Source organism: Schistocerca gregaria, chromosome 4 (assembly GCF_023897955.1).
Source record: "Schistocerca gregaria isolate iqSchGreg1 chromosome 4, iqSchGreg1.2, whole genome shotgun sequence".
In the NCBI taxonomy this organism is placed as follows: Eukaryota; Metazoa; Arthropoda; class Insecta; order Orthoptera; family Acrididae; genus Schistocerca; species Schistocerca gregaria.
The window spans coordinates 201605120-201627640 of NC_064923.1; the positions used below are offsets into that span (position 1 = coordinate 201605120).

Genomic DNA, 22521 nt, shown 5'->3' on the forward strand with positions numbered 1-22521 from the left:
GCTTCTTCAATAATGCTCAGTTTTTCTTTAGCAATGTACGAGCGATAACCAGAACTTGTAGCTATAATTAACATGTTTGAAGATGTTGTTAAGGCTTGGCTTTTGACATGCCACAGACTGAGACCATAACAATGCAATAGTATAATGAGATCTATTGTTGGAGCCATAGTAGTACCAACCTTCTTTTGAATAATCCACGCACCCCAGTTTTTTGTCCTTAAATTCATGAAAAAGCATGTATGGCTTATCCTGTAGATAAGTGTGCATATAGTAGACAAGTGTAGGTGCAATTTAGTAAAAGTGGAGTTGTCATGAAGGTTATAAGTGTAAGAGTCATCAAGGGCTCTAAGCTAGTGGACATGTGGATTGGCATAAACAGAGTGCCACACTGCAAATAATTTTTTTTTATTTGCAGCAGTTAGCTACATCTCTCAGCTATTTCTCTACTTAGCTGCCGCTCCAACTTAGGAACTTTTCGTAGCACAGTACCAACTATCCAATATCTTCATCATAGATGGTAGCCCATTGTAATTTCCACCAATTCCCTGCACTGATTTGCAGCTCCCCGTCTGTGCCAAAACACCGTTTTTATAGCAAGCACTTCAGGTGAGTGAAGAGATTAAGATAAGAGAGAGCTAATTTTGGGCTGTACGGTAGGTGATTGTCACAAAGAAGGAAATGCACAACAGCTGCATTATGTGGGCTGCATGAATATGATGGAACCCTCAGAAGGCGCTTCACACTTGGCGAAACGCTCTACTGGTCTAAAGCATCTTTATGAACTCCATACACACTCAGATCTGAAAAGTGCAACATGATGCGATCAACTGACACACTAGAGACACTGTGTGACACAAATGCACACAGCTTCTTTGAATTTTTGCTGTGGTTTCAACTTTGTGACTAATCGGAGTTTGGTGGAAAAAACTCATAGGTCTAAGTATTAGGAAGTTCTTCTGAAGGTTTTTTGTTGGGTGTGTAGTTTTGTATGGAAGTGAAACATGGACGATAGGCAGTTCTAACAAAATGAGAATAGAAGCCTTTGGAGTATGTTGCTACATAAGATTGCTGACAACTCACATAAGTAATGAGGAAGTACTGAATAAAACTGAGGAGAAAAATATTTATGGCATTACTTAAGTAAATGAGAGGATGGATTGATAGGATACATTCTGAGATACCAAGAAATCATCAGGTTAGTACTGGAGGATGTGTGAGGGGTAAAAATTGTAGAGGGAGACCATGAGACAAATACAGTAAGCAGGATCAAATGGATGTAGGTTGCAGTAGTTACTCAGAAATGAAGGGGCTTGCTGATGATAGGGTAGTGTGGAAAGCTGCACCAAACCAGTCTTCAAACTGAAGACCACAACAACAACATCTAAATTGCAAAGTATAATGCTTATAAGATTTTTTTGCAGTGCTGATGATGGGCAATTTTATGGACGAAGCTGGAAAGAAAGCGAAAGGTGGTGGTGGTGGTGGTGGTGGTGGTGGTGGAGAGTGAGGGGATGGGGAGGGTGGGGAAGGAGACTCAGAGGGGGGTGGGAGGTGGGGGAAGAGAGAGAGAGAGGGGGGGGAGGAGGGGAAATTTACATACCGATATACTGTTGGAGGAGGAGGAGGAGGAGGAGGAGGAGGAGGAGGAGGATGACAAGTAGACTGAAGAAGTTCAATGAATACCTTGAAGCAAAAATATGGGGAAAGCTCCTCTCTGTTGCAGCCAATTTCCAGACAATCCAGCGATAATGGTTCTGAATCCATCCAGCAGGTATTAGAGATTTGTCCACATTAGGACTAGTTACAAAAGCTCGTTCCACTTCTTGCACACCAGCAAACCCATCCAAATCAAATTCCAAAGATGTATCATCCGTAGCTTGAAGAGTTTGACAGTCTTCTTCCCTAGAGGACAAAAAAGTTAAACATTACTAAAACTTTAAAGCAACAGTTTAAAAGTACATATTTCACAAACAAAAGACATAATTAAGTACATAGTAAAGAAGGTAAATCGAAACTAAGCTCCACTTATTTTTTAAAAATTGTGTCTTTCAAAAAATAGAAGAAATTATGTATGCAAAAGTAGTAAAAAACATGAAGAGTTAATCTTAACTCAGAAGCAGCTGACAGTAATAAAATGTATGCACTGGAACAGAATCCAAAGAAGTGGACACACCACAGCAATGACAGGTAAAGATAATTTTGCGCAATTCAGAAAAGCTGGTGTTGGTGGGAAGGATCCATAGGGCACAGGCTGTGAAGCAGTCACTGAAATGAAGGATGTCATGTTTGGCAGCGTGTTCAGCTACAGGGTGGTCCACTTGCTTCTTGGTCACAGTTTGTGGGTGGCCATTAATGTGTACAGACAGCTTTTTGGTTGTCATGCCCACATAGAATGCAGCACAGTGGTTGCAGCTTAGCTTGTAGATCACGTGACTGGTTTCAATGTTATCCCTGCATTTGATGGGATATGTGATGTTAGTGACCGGACTGGGGTAGGTGGTAGTGGTGGTGGTGGGAGGATGTGTGGGACAGGGCCTGCATCTAGCTCTATTACACGGGTATGAGCTATGAGGTAAGGGATTGAGAGCAGAGGTTTTGTAAAGATGGACAAGTATATTGTGTAGGTTTGGTGAACGGCAGAATACCACTCTGGGAAGGGTGGGAAGTACAGTGGGCAGGACATTTCTCATTTCAGGGCATGACGAGAGGTAGTTGAAACCCTGGCGGAGAATGCAATGCAGTTCCTCCAGTCCTAGGTGGCACTGAGTTATGAGGGGAATGCTCCTCTGTGGCCAGACAGTGGGACTTTAGGAGGTGGTTGTGACAAAGCTAGCTGGGATAATTTTACTTCCCCCATTGTTTTGCCATCTGCCTACTTAAGATTCATTTTGGACTAATTACCATTATAATATGAGAGTATAATCTGCATTTTCATAAAAAGAAAGGTTGGCCCTCACTTTTAAAGAATTTAACACCAGGTCTAATTTTGTGCATAGTTTATCTAAAAACAAAGTTGATGTGACTTACCAAGCAAAAGCGCTGGCAGGTCGATAGATACACAAACAAACACAAACATACACACAAAATTCAAGCTTTCGCAACCAACGGTTGCTTCTTCAGGAAAGAGGGAAGGAGAGGGAAAGACGAAAGGATGTGGGTTTTAAGGGAGAGGGTAAGGTGTCATTCCAATCCTGGGAGCGGAAAGACTTACCTTAAAGGGAAAAAAGGACAGGTATACACTCGCGCACACACACACACACACACACACACACACACACACACATATCCATCCACACATACACAGACACGTGCATAGTTTTATGTATGTAATTGATTTTATAATTTATTTTGACTATTCCTAGTTAGTATCTTTTGTTTAGAATCTTGTTTGCGTGCAAGCCTAGAGACTCTTGTAAACCCCTGTTTAAGAAATCTGGTATTCCTCCATTACCACATGTATACATTATGGAAACCCTTTTGTTCTTTAAATTAAATGTAATAGGAAAGAACTGGAGACTGCAAAAAAACTGTGATATACATGATCACTTTACCAGACAAAACAGTAACTTACATATGACTCAAATCAGCACAGCACTGTGCCAAAAAGGTACTTTTCATATGGTGGTTAAGCTTTATAACAAACTTCCTGAAAACATAAAAGCTATCACTGAGGTCAATACATTTGGAAAATCTCTGAAGTCATATTTACAGCATCACTGCTTTTACCCCATTGAAGAATATTTAAATTTATGAAATGTGTTATATAAATACTTACGTGTAAAGTGTATTATTGTAACTTTAAATATGTATGCCTTGAAATGACTTTCAGCCTGTATATTTATAACTTGACTTGTCCAATGTCTTATGCATAAGCTGCTATGTAGACAACGGGACCAATAAAAAATACAATACAGGGTGAAATCAGTAATTTTTTCATAACTTAAATTCTATTGTTTACTTATAAAGGAATATAAGTTCGGTACTAATTGTAAACAATTGGAGGAACAACTAATAGTATTCTTAAAGGATCTATTTGGCTCTATTCGAAAACATGTTAGCAAAGACAGCCCTTAATTAATTCTAAGTATTTAACAGGCTGTGTTTGTGGAGCAGGAGGAGTGAGAAGGGGTGGGTAGGGGGATGCGAGGTAAGGAGCTGAGAAGGGGACAAGACTATGCAGGTGAGTTGATGGGATAGAACACATGTATAGTACTGCAGTGGGAGCAGGAAATGTCTAGGCAGTGGGAGACAAGGATTAATGGAGGTTGAAGCCATAGAGGTTATAGAAATGAAGAATATACTGCAGGGATAGTATCCACATGTGCAGTTCAGAAACACTAGCATTGGTTGGAAGAATCAAGATGACACAAGCACACTGTGGTGGGTGGCATGCTTAGTAGCTGTGTCGTCCATTTGTCTCCTGACCAAAGTTTAACAGTGACCATTCATGTGAACAGACAGTTTGTTATTTGTGATGCTGTGTAGAAAGCAGCACAGTGGTTGCTAATAAGTTGGCAGATTTAATGACTGCTTTCAAAAGTGACCCTGCCTTTGATGGGGTAGGAAATGCATGCAAAATGACTGGAGTTGGTAGTATAGGTAAGATGTGTGGAACAGGTCTCACATCTAGAGCTGTTGCAGGGATATGAGACATGAGGAAAGGGGTTGGGAGCAGGAGTGGACAAAAGTTATTCTGTAGGTTGTATGGGCAGCAGAACACCACTGTGGGAGGGGTAAAAAGGATATTTGTCATCTCAGGACACAACGAGAGGCAGTTGCAAGCCTGGTAGGTCCTGCACACTTAGCAGTCCTATAGTGTCCCCACCACCTCCCTGTACCCTTCCAAGGCAGCACTAGCATGTCTCCCATCACTACCCTGTTATCCCCATCTCTCCCTGCCCCCCCCCCCCCCCAAGTCTCTTTTGTACCTTAACTACTCACCCCAGCAGAGATTGTTGCTTATCTCAGATGCAATCAAAGCCAGGCTGCAGCACTCAGAGATAACAGTGACCATTTGTGAGTAAGTTAATCTTGTGAGAATGTGTAGGAGTTTCTTTTTTATGTCTGATGGAAGTCTTAGTCTGATTGCCAAATATAATTAGCATTCTTTTTCACAGTGCAGTTATGATTCTGTTTGGGTGATATTTCCTGTGTTTATCCAAAGATATGGTTGTCTTCATATCTACAGTTACTGGGCACTTTCTGGCTCAGTCTCTAAACTTCCTGATGATTTGAAGTACTACAGGGGAATTGGTCAGCTGTGCTACAATGTCCAGATATTCACAGGTCTTCTATTTATTTGAACTCTTAAATTTTTCCCGTTCTATCAGATGGTATTCATATTTTCTTGCTATCTTTAATAATTCGGTATTATTTCATTCACTCTAACTAGAAGACTATGAAATTCTCTGTAGGTGGCATGCACCTGCATACCCACTTTAGAATGCATAATTCCAGGGAACACATTACTTCACTTATGATGGATTATGATGTTACACCCAACAATGCACAGTGTCACAATGTACAAAAATAAACAGCTGCTGTGTAGGGTCCAGAGTCTGGCTTCAGCTGCCAGAGACTGTGGTCTTGTGTGTGTGTGTGTGTGTGTGTGTGTGTGTGTGTGTGTGTGTGTGTGTGTGTCCAAAAAGCTCACTTTTTGGCAGTCTTTACATTGTGCCTATTTGCGACTCAGCGTCTCCGCTATGACGAGTAGCAACTATTTTTACATTCCATCCTGGATTCTCCATTGTTTAACAATGATAGTAATTAACTAACAACACATAGTAAATTATTTATATGTATAAATATATAATTAGATCTTTCTATTGCTATCTTGATTCTAGCTGCGATAAATTAATTTATTGAACATTTGTGTTCTCATTCCAGCTGTAGCACTGAATGAAAAACACAGTTTGGATAACAGGATGCTGCAGCCTACAACCCTTAGTGAAACGTTGTAGCATGGAGTAGACAACACAATTAAATTTTGCATCAGTATTTGCCAAAATAAACATTTAACACAAATAGCATTTCCTTCTGTCAAAATAAAGTTAATATTTTTAAAATATTGAAACTGGTAACATGCTAAAGTCATGAGCTGCCTAGCTGTTGCCTCCACAGCAAAAAAATGGGAAATTCAAATAAGATGATGTTGAATATGAGTACACTAAAAAGAAGGTATAGGGAGAAAGTGGACTGTGAAGAATAAGAAAACTAAATATCAGATGACTGGACAAAATCATGTACATAATTTTACCATTTATTTTATGTCTCTGATCTATTAAAGACACAAAATCAATAAATAAACCATGACAAGCATTAATAAATAATCGTACCTGTAAAAATCATGAGCAGAAAATTTAAAAAATTCAGCTGTTTTGGATGTCACATTTATTACAGATTTTTTCACTCCAAACTGAAGAAGCTGAAAGTAAATAAAAAATAATAATAAAAAAAGATCAAATTAGCAGCTTATATTCACAAGACACCATAAAGAAAGAAATTTAAATCTACTAGATTATACAGACAATACTTATTTCACATATGCTTGTTTCATTCTGACAATGCACTCTTTCCAGTTATCTCCAGTATTACCGTTGCAGGCTAGGCGGAGCAAATGTAGGATACTTCTTTGTTCGTAATCCTTAAACATCCTTAGATAGATGCACAAAATGTGGCTCGATTGCACAGTGGGTAAGTGGCAGACTTCATACTTAAAGCTCTGGTGTCTGATCCCCAATCAGTCAGTCGATTTTATTTTTTATTATTGTTTTTTTCTGGCACTTTTTCCTTCTTTCCCCTATGGCAATGATTTGTTAATGTAAAAAATGCCAAACAGCATGATGGGAAAAAGTTGCAATACCAAAAGATAATTAGTGTAAAGTAATAAAATTGCAGAAATACATCTGGCTAGTCAACATATTTACGTGATTAGCATTACAAGATCACAGGTTAATGCGAGCACGAGATAAGCCATTGCAAATGTGAAATGCTAGTACATTAGTAACCTGTATAACCACCAGAATATTGAGTACAAGCATGCAAATGTGGATGCATTGTGTTGTACAAGTGCCAGTTATCGGTTTGTGGGACAGACTTCCATGCCTGTTGCATCTGGACAGTCAGTACAAACTTCCTTCTCATCCCGCACAGTAAGTCTCCCCTGACCTGCAGTTCTGGGTGACTTTCCCAAAATCTACCTTTTTTCCTACACCTCTCCAGTCCTTTTCCTTCAGCCTTCTTCCTTCCCCTTCAACCCTTCTGCCTGAAGAAGGACCCACTAGCTCCGAAAGCTTGCCAATCACAACAGCCTTATGTGTGTGTTCTGCTGTCGCTTGGTAAGTAGATTTTTTACCTATCCAATTAAATAAAAACAGAGTCAGTTTTTATACCTAATTCATTATTATGAATAAGGAAATTTTATCCCCATGCATTTGAAAGATCTGAGAGAATTTCTTTGTCTCTCTATTTCTAATTCCTCTGAAACACACGCAGAGGTAATAGTGTCAGAAGATTTTTGTATTAAAATGTGTAAAAAGCTGATGACAAAAATAGAAGCTTCATCCACCTGTTTGAACATATTACACTTAAATGTTAAACAAGAGCAAGTTAGAAACGCAAAGTGAAATGGTGCAGTCCCCCACCTCTGCCAAATCTATAAATCTATCACCGTAAATTATTACTGATCTTTCACTCAGCAGCTAATGTGTTGACCTAGTATCAAACAATACAAAAAACAAAACGTCTAACTGTTGAAATCATAGCACCCTCCCTCTTGATGAGAGGGGATGATGAGGTCTGGAGAAACAGGACACAGATAAGTACATGGGAGGTCAGTGGTTTGGTTATTTAGTATAAAGATGTACCGGAAAAAAATTAGTTTCTTAGAGGAAGAAGGAAGGAAGATTAGGGCTTAACATCCCATCACCAATGAGATCATTAGACACTTAGCAAAGTCTCATATGGGGAAGGAAATCGGCTGTGGCCTTTCATAGGAACCGTCCTGGCATTCACCCAAAGTGATTTAGGGAAATCAAGATGAACCTAAACCAGGATACTGGACAGAGATATGAACTGTCACACTCCTTGTTACGAGTTCCACGTCTTAAACAGGAAGGTAGTGAGGACAGAGGAAATGACGTAAAGGGTTTTGAAGCCATGCCAGGGCATAGAAAATAGAAGATGGAATTTTAAAAAAGTAAAATAAGATTTAGAGAAATAAAAATAATTAACAATTAGCCTGTGTCATGAAGTTAGTGAGAGAGCAGAGGAGAGAGTGTATGAAGTGTAAATTAAATGGTGGGTCTGAGACAGTGTTGTAAGAAAGTAATAGTCCAGTCAAAAAAAGTCTGGGACAAGTATGTTGGCATTAGATAAAAGGTGAGATGGGGCTGTATCCAATGGGAACATCCAGTATCTAAATGTTGCGCATGTACTGAAACATGAATCACATGCTTGTTACATCATACAGGTCATATGAATTACCCCACTTAGTGCTATTTTAACAGAACTATGGGAATGGGAACTGCCCCAAAAAATCCTGTCATCTTACAATTATCATATGAATTAGGGGATTAATTTCCTCTGCAGTCTTCTAGGACATGTAGATTCAAATAAAAACTCAGATACAGAGACTAATTATTCCTGGAACAAACATCTGTAGTAATAATAAATCTGTCGAGCTATCGTGTCTGTTTCTTTGTCTTTGAACAGACTATTCTCCAAAACTACTACAAGAATTTTTATTGAGTTTGCACAAGAAACCTGAAAATTATTTGGGTCACCATATAGGTTTTATTTCACCAAAATCAGATCTCAGAAATTTCATCTAAACCAGATCACAGAAAAATGATATCCATACATATTATAGAAATATATGTATGTATGTTTCCACATCTCCTCCAAAACCACTGGACCTATTTAAAACTAACTTACTAACTTGATATTTGTATCACTTACTGTCTATAAAGAATTGGTGTGGGGGTAAGAACCACCTACATATCAAAGGGGTGGGCGTGGGAGTGAAAAAGCTTTGGATGTCACATTTATTACAGATTTCTTCACTCCAAACTGAAGAAGCTCTAATGTATGAGAGCAAGAGCACTTAGTGACTTGCAATAAACTTTACACATCATTACAAACCTTTTTCTCATTTTAAACCCCCCCGCCCCCCCCCAAACACACACACTGAAGGAAGGAAAAAATTGTATCTCTTACTATATTTTCGCTGTTAATGCAGTAAAACTGCCTGACGTTTTAATTTATTACTGTTTTACTAGTAACTGTATCTGTGACACTTTTTGCTGACATCGTTCATATATACCACTGAATGTACGTGCAAAGTTATATCACTGCACGACACACAATTCAAAATATGTGACATCATAGTCACTGAGATGCATGAAAAACTGCCACATCATGCATTACATTTAAATTTATTATTACTAAACACTGAACTGATCACAAAGAAATTTGGTAACAAGGTAGCTTGAACCATGAGGAAGAACATAGGCTACTTTAGAAAGTGTGCAGTACAAGATACTTACTGATTTGCATTATTATGCAAATTAGGGAAAATTATATTTACTCTCTGACTATTGAACTTGTTCATATATGTGTGTGTGTTTGTGTGTTTTGTTCATGTGCCTGTCTGCCGGCGCTTTCCCGCTTGGTAAGTCTTGGAATCTTTGTTTTTAATATATCTTTCCCATGTGGAAGTTTCTTTCTGTTTTATTTACATCATCATTGAAATGCTTTTATTGGTTGATATGTGTTATGTGATATGATTTAAAGTAATGAATATAATGCTTATACAATCATCAATGTGTTTAATCCATACTTCCGCACTATTTCAATAGCACGATGCGTAGATGTGTGCTCCTGCCCGTGCCCTCTGTACGCATGGATCAGTAGCAACACGGCATATACCGATGCATTGTGTGTTGGGACAGCTTGGCAGGGGGAAGAGCAGGGAGCACATCATGAGCTATGCTTTCCCAAACAAGCAGACACATGAGGGCAGGTAGGTGGTGATATTACACACACACACACACACACACACACACACACACACACACAGTCACATACCAGAACTGCTAATACACAAGTGCAGCCCATGTAGCAGCTATATGTTAAATAAATGGGATACATATGACAAGTGCATATACAGGCAAATTCATGGGTAAAAATCTCCACCTGAACCTCTGGATTGATTTCGCCAAATTTGGCACACATATCCAGAATGAAATTTTCTCTCTGCAGTGGAGTGTGTGTTGATATGAAACTTCCTGGCAGATTAAAACTGTATGCTGGACCGAGACTTGAACTCAGGACATTTGCCTTTTGTGGGCAAGTGCTTTAGTGTCTGAGCTACCCAAGCACGACTCACGCCCCATCCAAATCTGCCAGTACCTCGTCTCCTACACATATTACTTATTATATGAAAAGAAATACTGTGGGATTGAGGACCAGAAATTACAATTGGGGTGGGTGTGGTAATGTGGAGAGAGACTGGGAGGAGATGGACAGACAGAGAGAGGGGAAGGAAGAAATGGACAGAGAGAGCGGGAGGTGGAAAAGGATTGGGAAAGGAAAGAGGAGGCGATGAACACACACTCTCACTGATGTCCACCTGCTGTAGAATCCTGTAGTATATTCTGAGCAAAAACATAATGAGTATCTCAAATAGAATGACCTCTTCTTTGTCACCAGCATGGATTTCTGAAAGTGTTCATGTGAAACCCAACTAACGCTTTTCGCACATGACATCCTGAAAGCCATGGATCAAGGCAATGAGGTGGATGTAGTATTTCTTGCTTTCTAAAAAAAAAAATCTGACTTGGAACCACATCAACAATTAATAACGAAAGTATGATTATATAGTGTAACAAACGAAATTTGTGATTATTTGAGGATTTGTTGGAGTGGAGCATGCAGCATGTTATCTTGGATGCAGGATTATTGACAGAAGTAGAAGTCATTTCAGACATGCTCCAGGAGGTATGTTGTGACCACTGTTGTTCATATTGTATATTGTGAAGAATGGAGCATGTGGACAAGAGCTCCTTCATTTATTCTGTTTTTGTGACATTACTGGATAGTCTCTCATGGTGTTCAAAAAGAAAAATCAAGAAGCCTTTGTTCTATTAAAAAAGAAGTTCAGGTTTCTCTGCTTTAATGATGTACATAATTTATTCTTTCAATAACTATTAATGTGTGTGACGTGACTTTTATTCAACTCCAGCAGTGGTTGAGGGCCTGGAGGTGCAAATAAAAAAACAGAAATTGTGTCAGTGTCAATTAGTCAATCTAAAACTCATGTGTGTGGCAAGGACGAAATATTTGCCTACAATGGCTGATTATTTTTGTGTGATATGTTTGGAAAATGTTAATTACCACTGAGCTGAGTTCATGAATCTTAAAAGGAAAGAAAATATGTTCACAAACTTCCACGGTGCTTTCGTTGTACTAAATCATCTTTTAGGAACAGTAAGATGCTGGGTGAAATATACAGTGATTGTGGACAAAAATTGAGACTGACGAGGCAGAACTTGGCAATGGTACATCTGATGCTGATATGGAGGCATATATGGCATATAAATGTAAGGTACAAGCAGATCCTGTAGTTTCTATACGCGACAAGTAGCAAATACATACATGAAGTGAGGCAAATCCCAAAACAGTATGGGAAGAATTTCAAAAATTATATGCGCCAAAGGATAGTAAATTATGCTCTGTGCAACTGAGACAGAAACTACATTTGCTAAAAATAGATAACTGCAAAACAATGGAAAGTTATCTAGGACTGATAGAAAATCAAAACTCTTGTAGATCTGACGGACACTGGTGACAAAATTGACAATGGATATTTAGCAATCACTATTCTATGTGGACTTTAAGATGAGAGGGATACCATAGTTACAGTTTTGTGCCATTTGCGAGGCAATGATTTTAAATGTGTTACAGTTAAAAGGTGTATGTTTGCTGAATGTGGTAGACATCATGAATATAATGAAGACGAACAATGTGCAATGGCCTTTAAACCTACAACCACTAATCAAAGGTACCGAAGAACAAAACTTACGAAATAACATGACAAAGGAAAGGAACATAGAAGGCTGAAAGAAGGAAGCAGGGTTGTGAAAGAGGGTTGGAAGATTATACAAATACTATTTCTAACTTCCCTCTAAAATACCTAGGAATAGGTTGGCCATTCCTTTTCATGTAAGTCCCCTCCCCACTGTACTTCCCTGAAGCCTCTTTCTTTTCTTATTCTATCATTATTTTTATAGCCTCTTAGTAGGTCTTCTATAACCTACTTTACGTCCATTACCTGCTTTATGAGGGTTTAACACAATACAAATTTTAATCGTATATGGTCAGATGGCCTGCAAAAAGCGAGCTAAAATTCTCTTCTGTCTGGCTAGTGCTGTGCGACATTGCTCATTAATTCAGGTATGATCTTGTAATGGAAACACTCTACATGTTTCACTTTCAGGTCGCATTATAAATCTGTTTTGTTTTAGGAGTTTTAGCAGTGCTGGGTACTGATAACAGAAACATGTAATTGACTTCAAACTCTGCAAACAGGAAGAGCAACGCTACAGAGGAAAAAGAGAAAGACAAAAATATGTCATGGCAAAAGTGAGTCATATTTTGTAGCAAATATGAAAAAACAAGCAATAGTTATACAACTGCAATTTTTTTACTCTCGTACCCTGAGTGCCTTTTTTGAACAATATTTCCAAAGCAGCCTTCCCATGCCCCTCACATTTTACTATTTCTGTAACTTTTTAGATAGGAGCCTTTCATACTCAAAACTGACAGACACAGATAATTCTGCTGAGTGTGGTTGGCTATTAAAGAGAAATCACTTTCAAAAACAGTAAAAAAATAAAAAAAAATAAAAATTAAAAAACAAAATAAAAAAATAAGCAAATGAGTTCATAGTTAAGAAGTTCTTAACTGCAGCATGTCTTACTTCTGATTCTGTAAATTGGGATGGAGCATTGCCACCAGAAAAGTCTCTCCACTTAACACACCGTTTCTGGCTTGTCATTCTTAGCTGCAACCAACTTCCTGGTGATGGGACGATAGACGCTTTGATCTTCGCAGCTGGTGGTTCTCTGTCATTTTCGAGACCAGCATTTTCATTCAGATTTGTATTAGACTTGCAATGCATTTTATGCAATTCATTATTTTTAACAGAGCTGCATCTCTTCTGTCTACCATTTATCTGTTCATGCAAGAAAGACAACACACTGAAGTACAAGTGACAGGCAAGCATTTTTATTACATAAAGAGTATCGAACATACTTAGAGTGTATAATCAAAACTAAGTATAATATTTAAGCATCATTCAGTATATCCACTTTCCTTACCAATAAGAAACCTGTCAATTAAAATTATTATATTAGCTTCAAGAGCAGACAAAATGCTATATATTTTGGTTTGCATGCAAAAAAAAAAGGCCTTTGTATTACTGTCAAACACCACAAAACTCTGTGACTAATGAAGCCACATAAATAATGGACAACAGGAATGTTGACTCCTCTAGCATATTCACTGCCCACTTTTCAACGGTGTTTTGTCTGTATCAGATTATACTGCTACCTATATCTACTCGGTTCTGATTTCTGTTCACTCCTTACACAATTGTTTCCTGGCTACTTGTGGTATATTGTTTCAAACAGAGGCTTGGTTAGTTTGCATTTTTGAAGCATTAGGCTTAATTTATATCAACCTGGACGATGTGTGTGTATATTACTGATTCTCAGGAACCACAAAGGTGTCTTTGAATGTATACAATACACAGTGTTGAGATCACAACTCAAAAATGGCAATAATGCAGATGGACTGCAATTCAATCAGATAAAATGCAATTTTTTTGAATGTTCATCAAGAATCTTCTGTTCATTGGATTGATGACCACATGAAGCCCACACTGCAGCATCTGCTGAAATCGACTGTCCAGCAAAACCTTAAAGAGTTGTGGTTGTTTGGGGAGGAGGTGCTTCACGTTCAGAAAGAAGATTGAGTTTTCAGATCCTCTAATTACACTGCGGTAAAAGGAGCACAATTCAAATGGATTCCATAGAGCAATCGAGAGAAACACTAAACTATGGTCTCGGTGAGTGTCACATCTCAACATAGCATTGGTGTGTCACTTTCCTATCAAGATACTAATGGAACACTGCATCTTATCCCACTTGCATACAACATTCTCGATATTGCACCTATCAACTACTCAGAAATTGAAGAAAAGACCTAAGCTATTATTTATGTGATTACCAAGTATAAAATTTTATTCTACAGCTGCAAACTCCAGACCTTTATGTTTCTTTATCTGTTACAATAATCAAACTTGGTAATCATCCCAGACTAATTAACATCAACAAAAAATTACTCATATAATGGAACTGCACATGCTGCAGTCACCACAGACGACTACTGCAGCAACAACACTGCAGACATCAATGTGGGTTGCCAACTCCACTGCGAAGTCTGGCTGACGCAAGAGTGTTTACAAGCAAGTACCACAGTTGACAACAAACACACAGGTGTGGCCAACGTCCGTCAGAGGGCATCAACCAGCAGCAGACGAAGGGGGCACGATTATCAATGAACTATTTCCTGGCAATCACGTGTGCAAATAGTCCTGGAAATATCTTTCTGCCTGTGGCTAGATAAGCCAGCACCCTGCCATTCAGCAGGCAGTTCTCGACTCACCGAGTGCAGAAAAGATAGGAATTAGTTGTTATTTGTTTGATCTGCAGAAGGGATCTTTATTATTTTGGTTTTGAAGAGTGTGTTACTGTTGGTGGTTTATTTTAGTTTGCTTGATAATAATAATAGTAATAATAATAAAAGAATTGGTTCTTGCTCTGTAGATTTAACAATACGCAACCAGCTGCAAGGGCAAGTTACATTTCCCATTGAGTCGTCTTATAAAGTTCACAACTCCAGTTAGTAATTCAACAGTGTTGTTTAATAATGTTAAGTCTCTTTGTCTATTTACATACATTGCATTACATATATTAACTGTAGCTCATTGTTATCTCTTAATGGTCAATATGGGTGCATTTTTCTCAAAAAAAAACAAACAACGTTACCTCTTTTTGGAGCAAGAGTGCCATTTTTGCCATTTGTTTGGGAAAAAAATTCAAGATGTTTCAGTAAAGACCACTGTTTTACAGTACACATGAAAATCATTTTAAGATGATTTCTTAACAACAGAACAAAGATGCTTTTTACCAACCCCCACCCCATCCCCTCCTCCCCGTCCCAACCTTCTTTCAATTGACTTCGATCTTCATTTACAGAAAGCAATCTGCTTACAGACTAATGAGGAATGAAGAGGAATGTTGCGTACCCCTAAGTAGTCCTCATTCTGAGAACTCATGCCATACAGAGCACAGACATGGACCTGTGTTATTCTCTTACACTGGGTCATTAAGTTCATCAAACACAGTTGGTACTACTTTCTTGAGCACAATCAATCCACACCAGAGCAAACATTTTGCCCTCCAAAAGCAACTAACTTCAGTACACAGACTCCTCTTTCTAAGCATGAAGATCACTAAGAGATTTTTGCTATGATCTGCTTACATGTGTTCTAGCTGATATTCACAGCAGGCACAGTGATAACTAGCCTGAAAGTTCTGGCCACGTACCATCCTCACTGGCCAAACATAGATGCCACACTGTATTAGTATTACTATTAGTAATTTATTTTTTCAATTAGCATTCTGCAATGATGTTCAATTTGTCAGCCTAAGACAAAGAAAAAACATAAGTGTTTAATAATTAGGGGAAGGGGCTGCAAACAGCTACATGACCAGAAGGCACAACACTACTGTCATAGAAGGAGGTCGCATAGAGACAGATACTGCCAATTTTTATGTGCTCTTTCAACACTCATTCCCTTGCTGTGGATGGTACATGGTCCCAATACTGACTTGTCGGGCACTGAACTATGTCTCAGACATTGACCATCGTAGCACAGAAGGCGTACATGATGGGGCAGTGACTTCGTATCCACTATTGCGTGAAATATCACAGCCAAGTGACCATACAAGATAGCTGTGCGCACGCCTCCAAGCACCACCTGCTATGCACTGACTACATATGCGATCGCCACCAGGTGATTGCACTCAGTCTACTCTGATTTATTGTTCCACTCATTACGCAATCTAAAACTGTACTGTACCTATCTTACTACATGGCGTACCAACCTGTTGATAACTTGTTCTACGATATCATTAAATATACTTGCTCCGGACATGTCGTCATGTGTTTTTTGCTTATGCATAATGCACAACAGACAACCTTGATGTGTGTGTTGATGGACAACATGCTACAGCAATTTTTGCAATAGTAGTTAGAGGGACAGAAATGTCAGGACGCTTTATTGTTCACAATGCTCTCCCAGCAGTTGGCTATGAATCTGCCACCATTCCTGCCTTACAATGAGATGGTAGAAAGTGGAGGCATACGAGAAGGCCTCCAACAGAAATTTGCCACATTCCACATAATGGATCCAGCCATGGCCATATCACTTTTTCTGTGTGGATATCACCCAGTACTTACCAACTTCAGTGGAAACTGGTCCCTCTTACGAGACTGAAGCACCCAACCTTTAACGAAATGTATGCTTTGTTAACCACTTACTTTCACCGATACTGCAACATCACTGCGTCGTGTGCAGAATTTTATCAGTCATACCACACATGGGTAGCTAAACTGTAGGGATTTAGTAGGAAATGCTGTTTTGGGACACAAGTAAATAAGGAATTAAATGCAGAGGAGGTGATAGGGATGCGATCATCTGAGTGGATCTGGACAGGGAGGTGTGTCAGAAAGCTCTACAATTTTAGAACCTTAATTTGGAGAACATTTTAAAATGGGCCCAATCCTTCAAAGTTTCCCCACCCACAGGCTGTTGATCACAATTCTGGAGTGAGGTGGTATCTGTTGTGTCAGACACAGGAGAGGCATTCAGCTGTGTCAACACAGTGTATGCAGCAACAGTTGAGAGCGCGCATGCCCACACACACACACACACACACACACACACACATCAGCTTTGACTCATACACAAGGAAAGAAGTCCTGGCTCCTCGTTGTTTCCGTCGTGCCTGGACTGTTTCATAATACAGAAGAGTGCCCCAACAGATGGGCAGAATGCGAGGTATCCCAGAAGGGAGGACATCTCCATTCATCTGCCACTCTCTGTACAAAAAATACTTGCCTCAACAGGAGTTAATGGACATTAAGATGTTTTCATCAGAATCTCACACCACTGTCTTGTAACCTAAGAAACTGTTCATCACAATAAACAAGTTAAGCTACAGGTTGCCTCTATGTCCCTGTTAAAAGTTCAAATTTATCTCCAGCTGAGAGCATCGCCCCTTTAATCCACAACTCAAAGCTTGGTGGGAAATAACAAATAAAACATTGTTCTCAAAGGACAAATCACAATCGTGCCGATGTACAAAAATGCCGTACAACAAACATTTCACATTCCTTGTTGTTCACAGCATGAATACAGAGAATCTACTCAGCCTTGCAGCCTTTTCAACTTTTGGATTTCGTCATCAATGAAATGGTCTACATGGTTCAGAGCAAATCCAGTTTTAGGAATTGGAAACCGGAGTAAGAAGTTCTCTGCCATTTTCTCTGGATTGGCTAAAGCAACGAACTTTACAGTGCACATTACATTAAAGAAATTGGTGCATTTTTGCTTCCTCCATGCACAGCTCATGCCCCTCTCACTGAGGGATGCCACCCAGGAAGAACTAAATATATTGACAACCTTGACCACCACTGAAACTGTCTCAGCAATTGAATGGGTGGTACCTTTGGTTATAGAAATAAAAAACTGTCAGGGTAACTGTGCTTGTGTGGATACTTTAAGCTTACTGTCAATTCCCAGACACTGATACATATCCTATTCCAAAACCAGACATGCTTTTCTCTGCAGTCAGCTGGAGGCTAGTATTTTTCAAAGGCCGATCTCTCTGAAGCTTGTTTACAACTGCTCCTGGATGAGGAATTGCAGAAGGTTCTGGTGACCAACAGGCTGCACGAATTCGGGTTGGTCAGTGCCATCTTCCAAAGGTTACCCGAGCAACTGCTGCAGCATGTTCGGGGCTGCATAAATTACATAGGTGTCAATGTGGTGACAGGCCCACAATGAGAGAACATTTAGATAACTTGTGGCAGCTGTTCACACCCTCCAGTCTGCAGGCCACAAATGTAATTTCAGAAAATATCTTCTTCTTCCTTTCAACCGTTGATGGAATAGCTGGGATACATCATCTCTTGTGATGATATTAAGACCTCACATAAGCTATTTGTAGCCATCATCGCACTCTCCCGCCCGCCCCCCCCCCCCCCCCCCCCAATGAATTTAAAGGAGCTCTGTTCCTCCTTGGGGAAGGTGACATATTGTGGGAAATTTATCCTGGGTTTGGCATTGATTGTGCACCTGCTCAACTGCCTGTCGAAGAAGGGCGTGCCCTTTGTATGGTCAGAGGTATGTGAACAGGTGTCCAAGGTTCTGATGCAGGTCCTCTTATTGACACCGTGTCTTGCCACATTTCAACTGAGTAAACAGCTAATGGTGGCAGTGGACACATCTGAACAGGGTATGGGGGCCATCCTGCGACAGAGAGAATGGGAGGGCTCTGATTATCAAATTGCATTTGTGTCAAAGACACTCAATGCCACACAGAAGCAGCATTCAAAATTTGAAAAAGAGATCCTAGTGATCATCTTAGGGCAGAAGATTCCACGTATTTTTATATGGAACAAATTTTAACCTTATTACAGATCATAAACTATTGATCTCCATCCTCAGTCCCACAACAAAGCAACCTGAGATGACTACCCCATGACTCCACAGCTGGGCACTCTTTCTCAGAAGGTACAATTATGAAATTCACTTCCACAATATCTCAACACACCAACGTGGACACTTGGTCCTGTCCCCTCAACTGACTCCGCTCCAAGTTCGATCAAGATGAGATCTTGCGTACTCCTAATTTGATGAAGAGGCTCAGCAGGCAGGACATGCTTTTTCCAATAACAGGGGCCCTTGGGGCTGTGGCCATGACCAAGGACAGCACCTTATAACATGTATGACAGTATGTAGAACAGGGCTGGTTGGACCACATTCCTGATTCCAACCCATTGCAGCATTACTTCCACCTCCACCACCAGTTAATCCTGGTATATGGAGTTATCCTACTAACTGCAGATCAAATGTTTCTCTGGATAGTCCCACTGGAACCCCTGTGTCTGACAATCTTAGGGCTCTTGCACCAACGTCACTGGGGAATCGCATGAACTACATCGCTCACCCCACACCATGTGTACTGACCAGGCAACCACCAGCAGCTCGAACATTTTGTCCACAAGTGTCACAAGTGTGAACAACAGCAAGTGGCTCCCTCTGGCTTTCTCATTCTGTTCGACACCCTCGAGCGATGGAGACAGGTTTATATTGATTTCATGGCCATCTATCTGGATACTGACTGATTGTCCTGAATGTGTACTACAAACTTCCGCACATTGTCAACTGTTGATCCACGACTGCAGAGGCTATGGTCACAGCACTCTGCAGAATTTTCATTATTGAAGATCTTCCTCTCGCACTGGTGTCAGACAACTGACCACAGTTTTGCTCTAAGGTTTTCGGCAAGTTCTGCTACAGATATGGCGTTCACCACATGCTGCCCCCCCCCCCCCCCCCCCTCCCTACCCTCTCTCCAATCAAAGGGCGAGACCAAAAGGCTCTTGCAAACACTTAAAACTCGAATGAAGAAATATGTGGTCAGTATTCTTAAGAATGAAGTGATAACTCTATTTTGAGTTAATAGGGGAGAAGTGTCCAGCGGATCTCCACCATGGCACTCAGCCCCATATACTCTTTCACTCGATGCTGGCAACAACCGTGGGGCATTCCGCCACACTATCTCCATGTTTGCAGCAAGACATGTGTGTGTGTGGCTTTGGATGACAATACAAGTGGATTCTGGCAGTCAACTGGCAGCAGTGGGGATGCTGCATGTTCGTGATGGCCTTGGGGGTGACACGCCTTCAAAATCAGTGCTATCTGCAGCAGAGAATGCAACTGCTGCTACCTCTAGGCTCTGCAGCAGTCACACATTGCGACAATGCATTCTTTTGTTTCTCTTCCATTGACACATCATCTATATCCCCTCTTCCTCCTCCCATGCTGTTGTTGCCCTCTAGCTTGCAGCCCTATTTACAAAACTTTCCTCCGCCCCAATCTCTCTCTGTGTTTAGGCAGCCCAAGATGGATCGGATGTTGGAAGGAGATTAGGCTGCAGTGTGCCTCATCCACTGCTGCTGCTTTCCATGCCACAATCTGACATGGATAGGGCATGGCCTCCACTACCAGTGCTGGAGCCTCCACTACTCCAATTGCACCGCCAAGTGGGGAGCTTCTAGCCACATGCTCCCATCCCCACTGGCCAGGAACCTGTGATGCTGGAGGGGCTACCTGACACCCTTCTGAAGATATCGGTCCAGTTGAGAGTGCTACCTGGGTGGGCAGTGGTCACTTTGCTGAGATGCAGATCACTGCTTCCCATGAAAGAAGGAATGTTACCACCCCCTCGGCTACTTATGGTGCAACAATATTTACAATACGAAAGGGGAAAAAATCAACAGTTGTCTTGGACCAGTCTGAACACAATATAACTCATAGTTATACAATATACAAATAAATAAAAATAAAAAAAAATAAAACTAAAACAACTACTTTTGGCCTCAAATTAAAAATGGTTATTGAAGACAATTTTCCACCAAACATCAAACATTCATTTGGAGGCTAGCACAAGTGGGATAATGTCAAAGGACCATTTAACAACATGAACGTTGTTAATGGCAATGTCACAAATAACATTAAGTGTATACTACTTTGTGATTGATGGACTGCTCACAAGGACACAATAATACTAAATGATTCATTTGCAGGTTAAGGCACTGAACACACGATAATTTCATCAGAATCAACAAAATACACACAGCCTTTGGAAGTATATTTCTCTTGGCAACAAAAATATGTGCAAGAAGGATAACAGACTCTATAAGAACCCTCTGCAGAGACTTCAATACTAAACTTTCTTAATGAATGTGTTATATTATTAGATGGATTGACATTAGTGTTTAACACCCTGTCGACGATGAGGCCATTAGAGATAGAGCACAATTTCAGATAAGGGAAGGATGGGGAGGGAAAATGGCAGTGCCCTTTCTCGAAGGAACCATCCCGGCATTTGTTAGAAGTGATTTACGGAAATTGCAGAAAACCTACATCACAATGACCGGAAGCGGGTTTGAACCATTGTCCTCCCAAATGCATGTAAGTGTGCAGTATGCCACCTCGCTCCGTCATTCTATCATTCATGCACCAATGTATCAGCCTACGCTTCAATACCCCAGCACATGTTGCTGAATTCAAGAACGTGATTCAAGTGGCATTTGGTTTTGCACCTCAAGACTGTTATTCTGAGGATTGTCCAGATCTGAGGATTGTCCAGATATTCCCTTCACCAAATGTGCATATTGTTTCATGCATTTTGTTGAGGAACAAACATACATTTTAAAGTCTGATAGTGGGCAAACTAAGAGTAACACAATAGAATGCTTTCACCATCCTAATCACAGTGGTATGTTTAGCTTCCACGTATAGCTGGAACCCTAAATTCCTGTTCCACAACAGATTTCCTTAAGTGAAGTACTTGGGAAAGCATAGAACAACATAATGTGGCTTCAGATATTGTGTAATTGTTTTGTGGAAGCTGTAAAGATGCATTTTATTTGTTTGCAATGAATGACACTGTACATTTCATTGTGACCACCAGGAAACATAATTTTGGAAGAACTAATGAAGTCATATCATTTCCTTTGGAGATTAAGAATTTTTTATCTTTCTTTTCTTCTTCTTCTTCTTCTTCTTCTTCTTCTTTTTTATTGCTATGTACTTAAATTTGTAGGCTATCCACTGAGGCACTATTCAAGTCATCTGAAGCTGTCAAGAAAAAGTGGGAATGAGGTGCTGTACTTTGGACTGTAAAACCTTCCTCATATAGTTGACCATTGTTCAAGTATATCTCAATATTAGGATGTTCAGACCACCTTCAGTACGTGACAAACTTTATTCAGCACTTGATTTTTGGCTGCTGTGCTGTTTAACTACCCACGTTGTCATATTGTTCAAGCAACAGGAGGGTCACCATGTAGCTTTAGCTTGGATTGAAGTAAGGCTAATCCGAAAACAATACCACTTGACACTGATAGCATTCACATGCCTGTGTCTGTCTGTGGGATTCGTGGCTCCTCCATCACATAAACAATCAGATGCATGCCACTATTCAAGACCCACACAAGATAGTATCAACTACTGATGCAGACAAACAATGTCTCCTGCAGTGCTTCAGCATCTGCAGATGAAGGCAAGCAGTACATTATAGCCAAGCAGTGAAGATGGTA

At 40.0% G+C, this 22521-nt stretch overlaps 1 protein-coding gene across 1 annotated transcript in view; it reads right to left on the reverse strand.

Annotated features, from left to right (window-relative positions):
- Window positions 1-22521, reverse strand: part of LOC126267011 (breast cancer type 2 susceptibility protein homolog) — a 222346-nt gene that overhangs the window by 111406 nt on the left and 88419 nt on the right. The window contains exons 5-7 of the mRNA XM_049971781.1: window positions 12980-13234; window positions 6336-6424; window positions 1684-1902 (exon numbers count right to left, since the gene is read on the reverse strand). Of these exons, the coding sequence (XP_049827738.1) occupies window positions 1684-1902; window positions 6336-6424; window positions 12980-13234 (563 nt within the window). The remainder of the gene's footprint in view (window positions 1-1683; window positions 1903-6335; window positions 6425-12979; window positions 13235-22521) is intronic.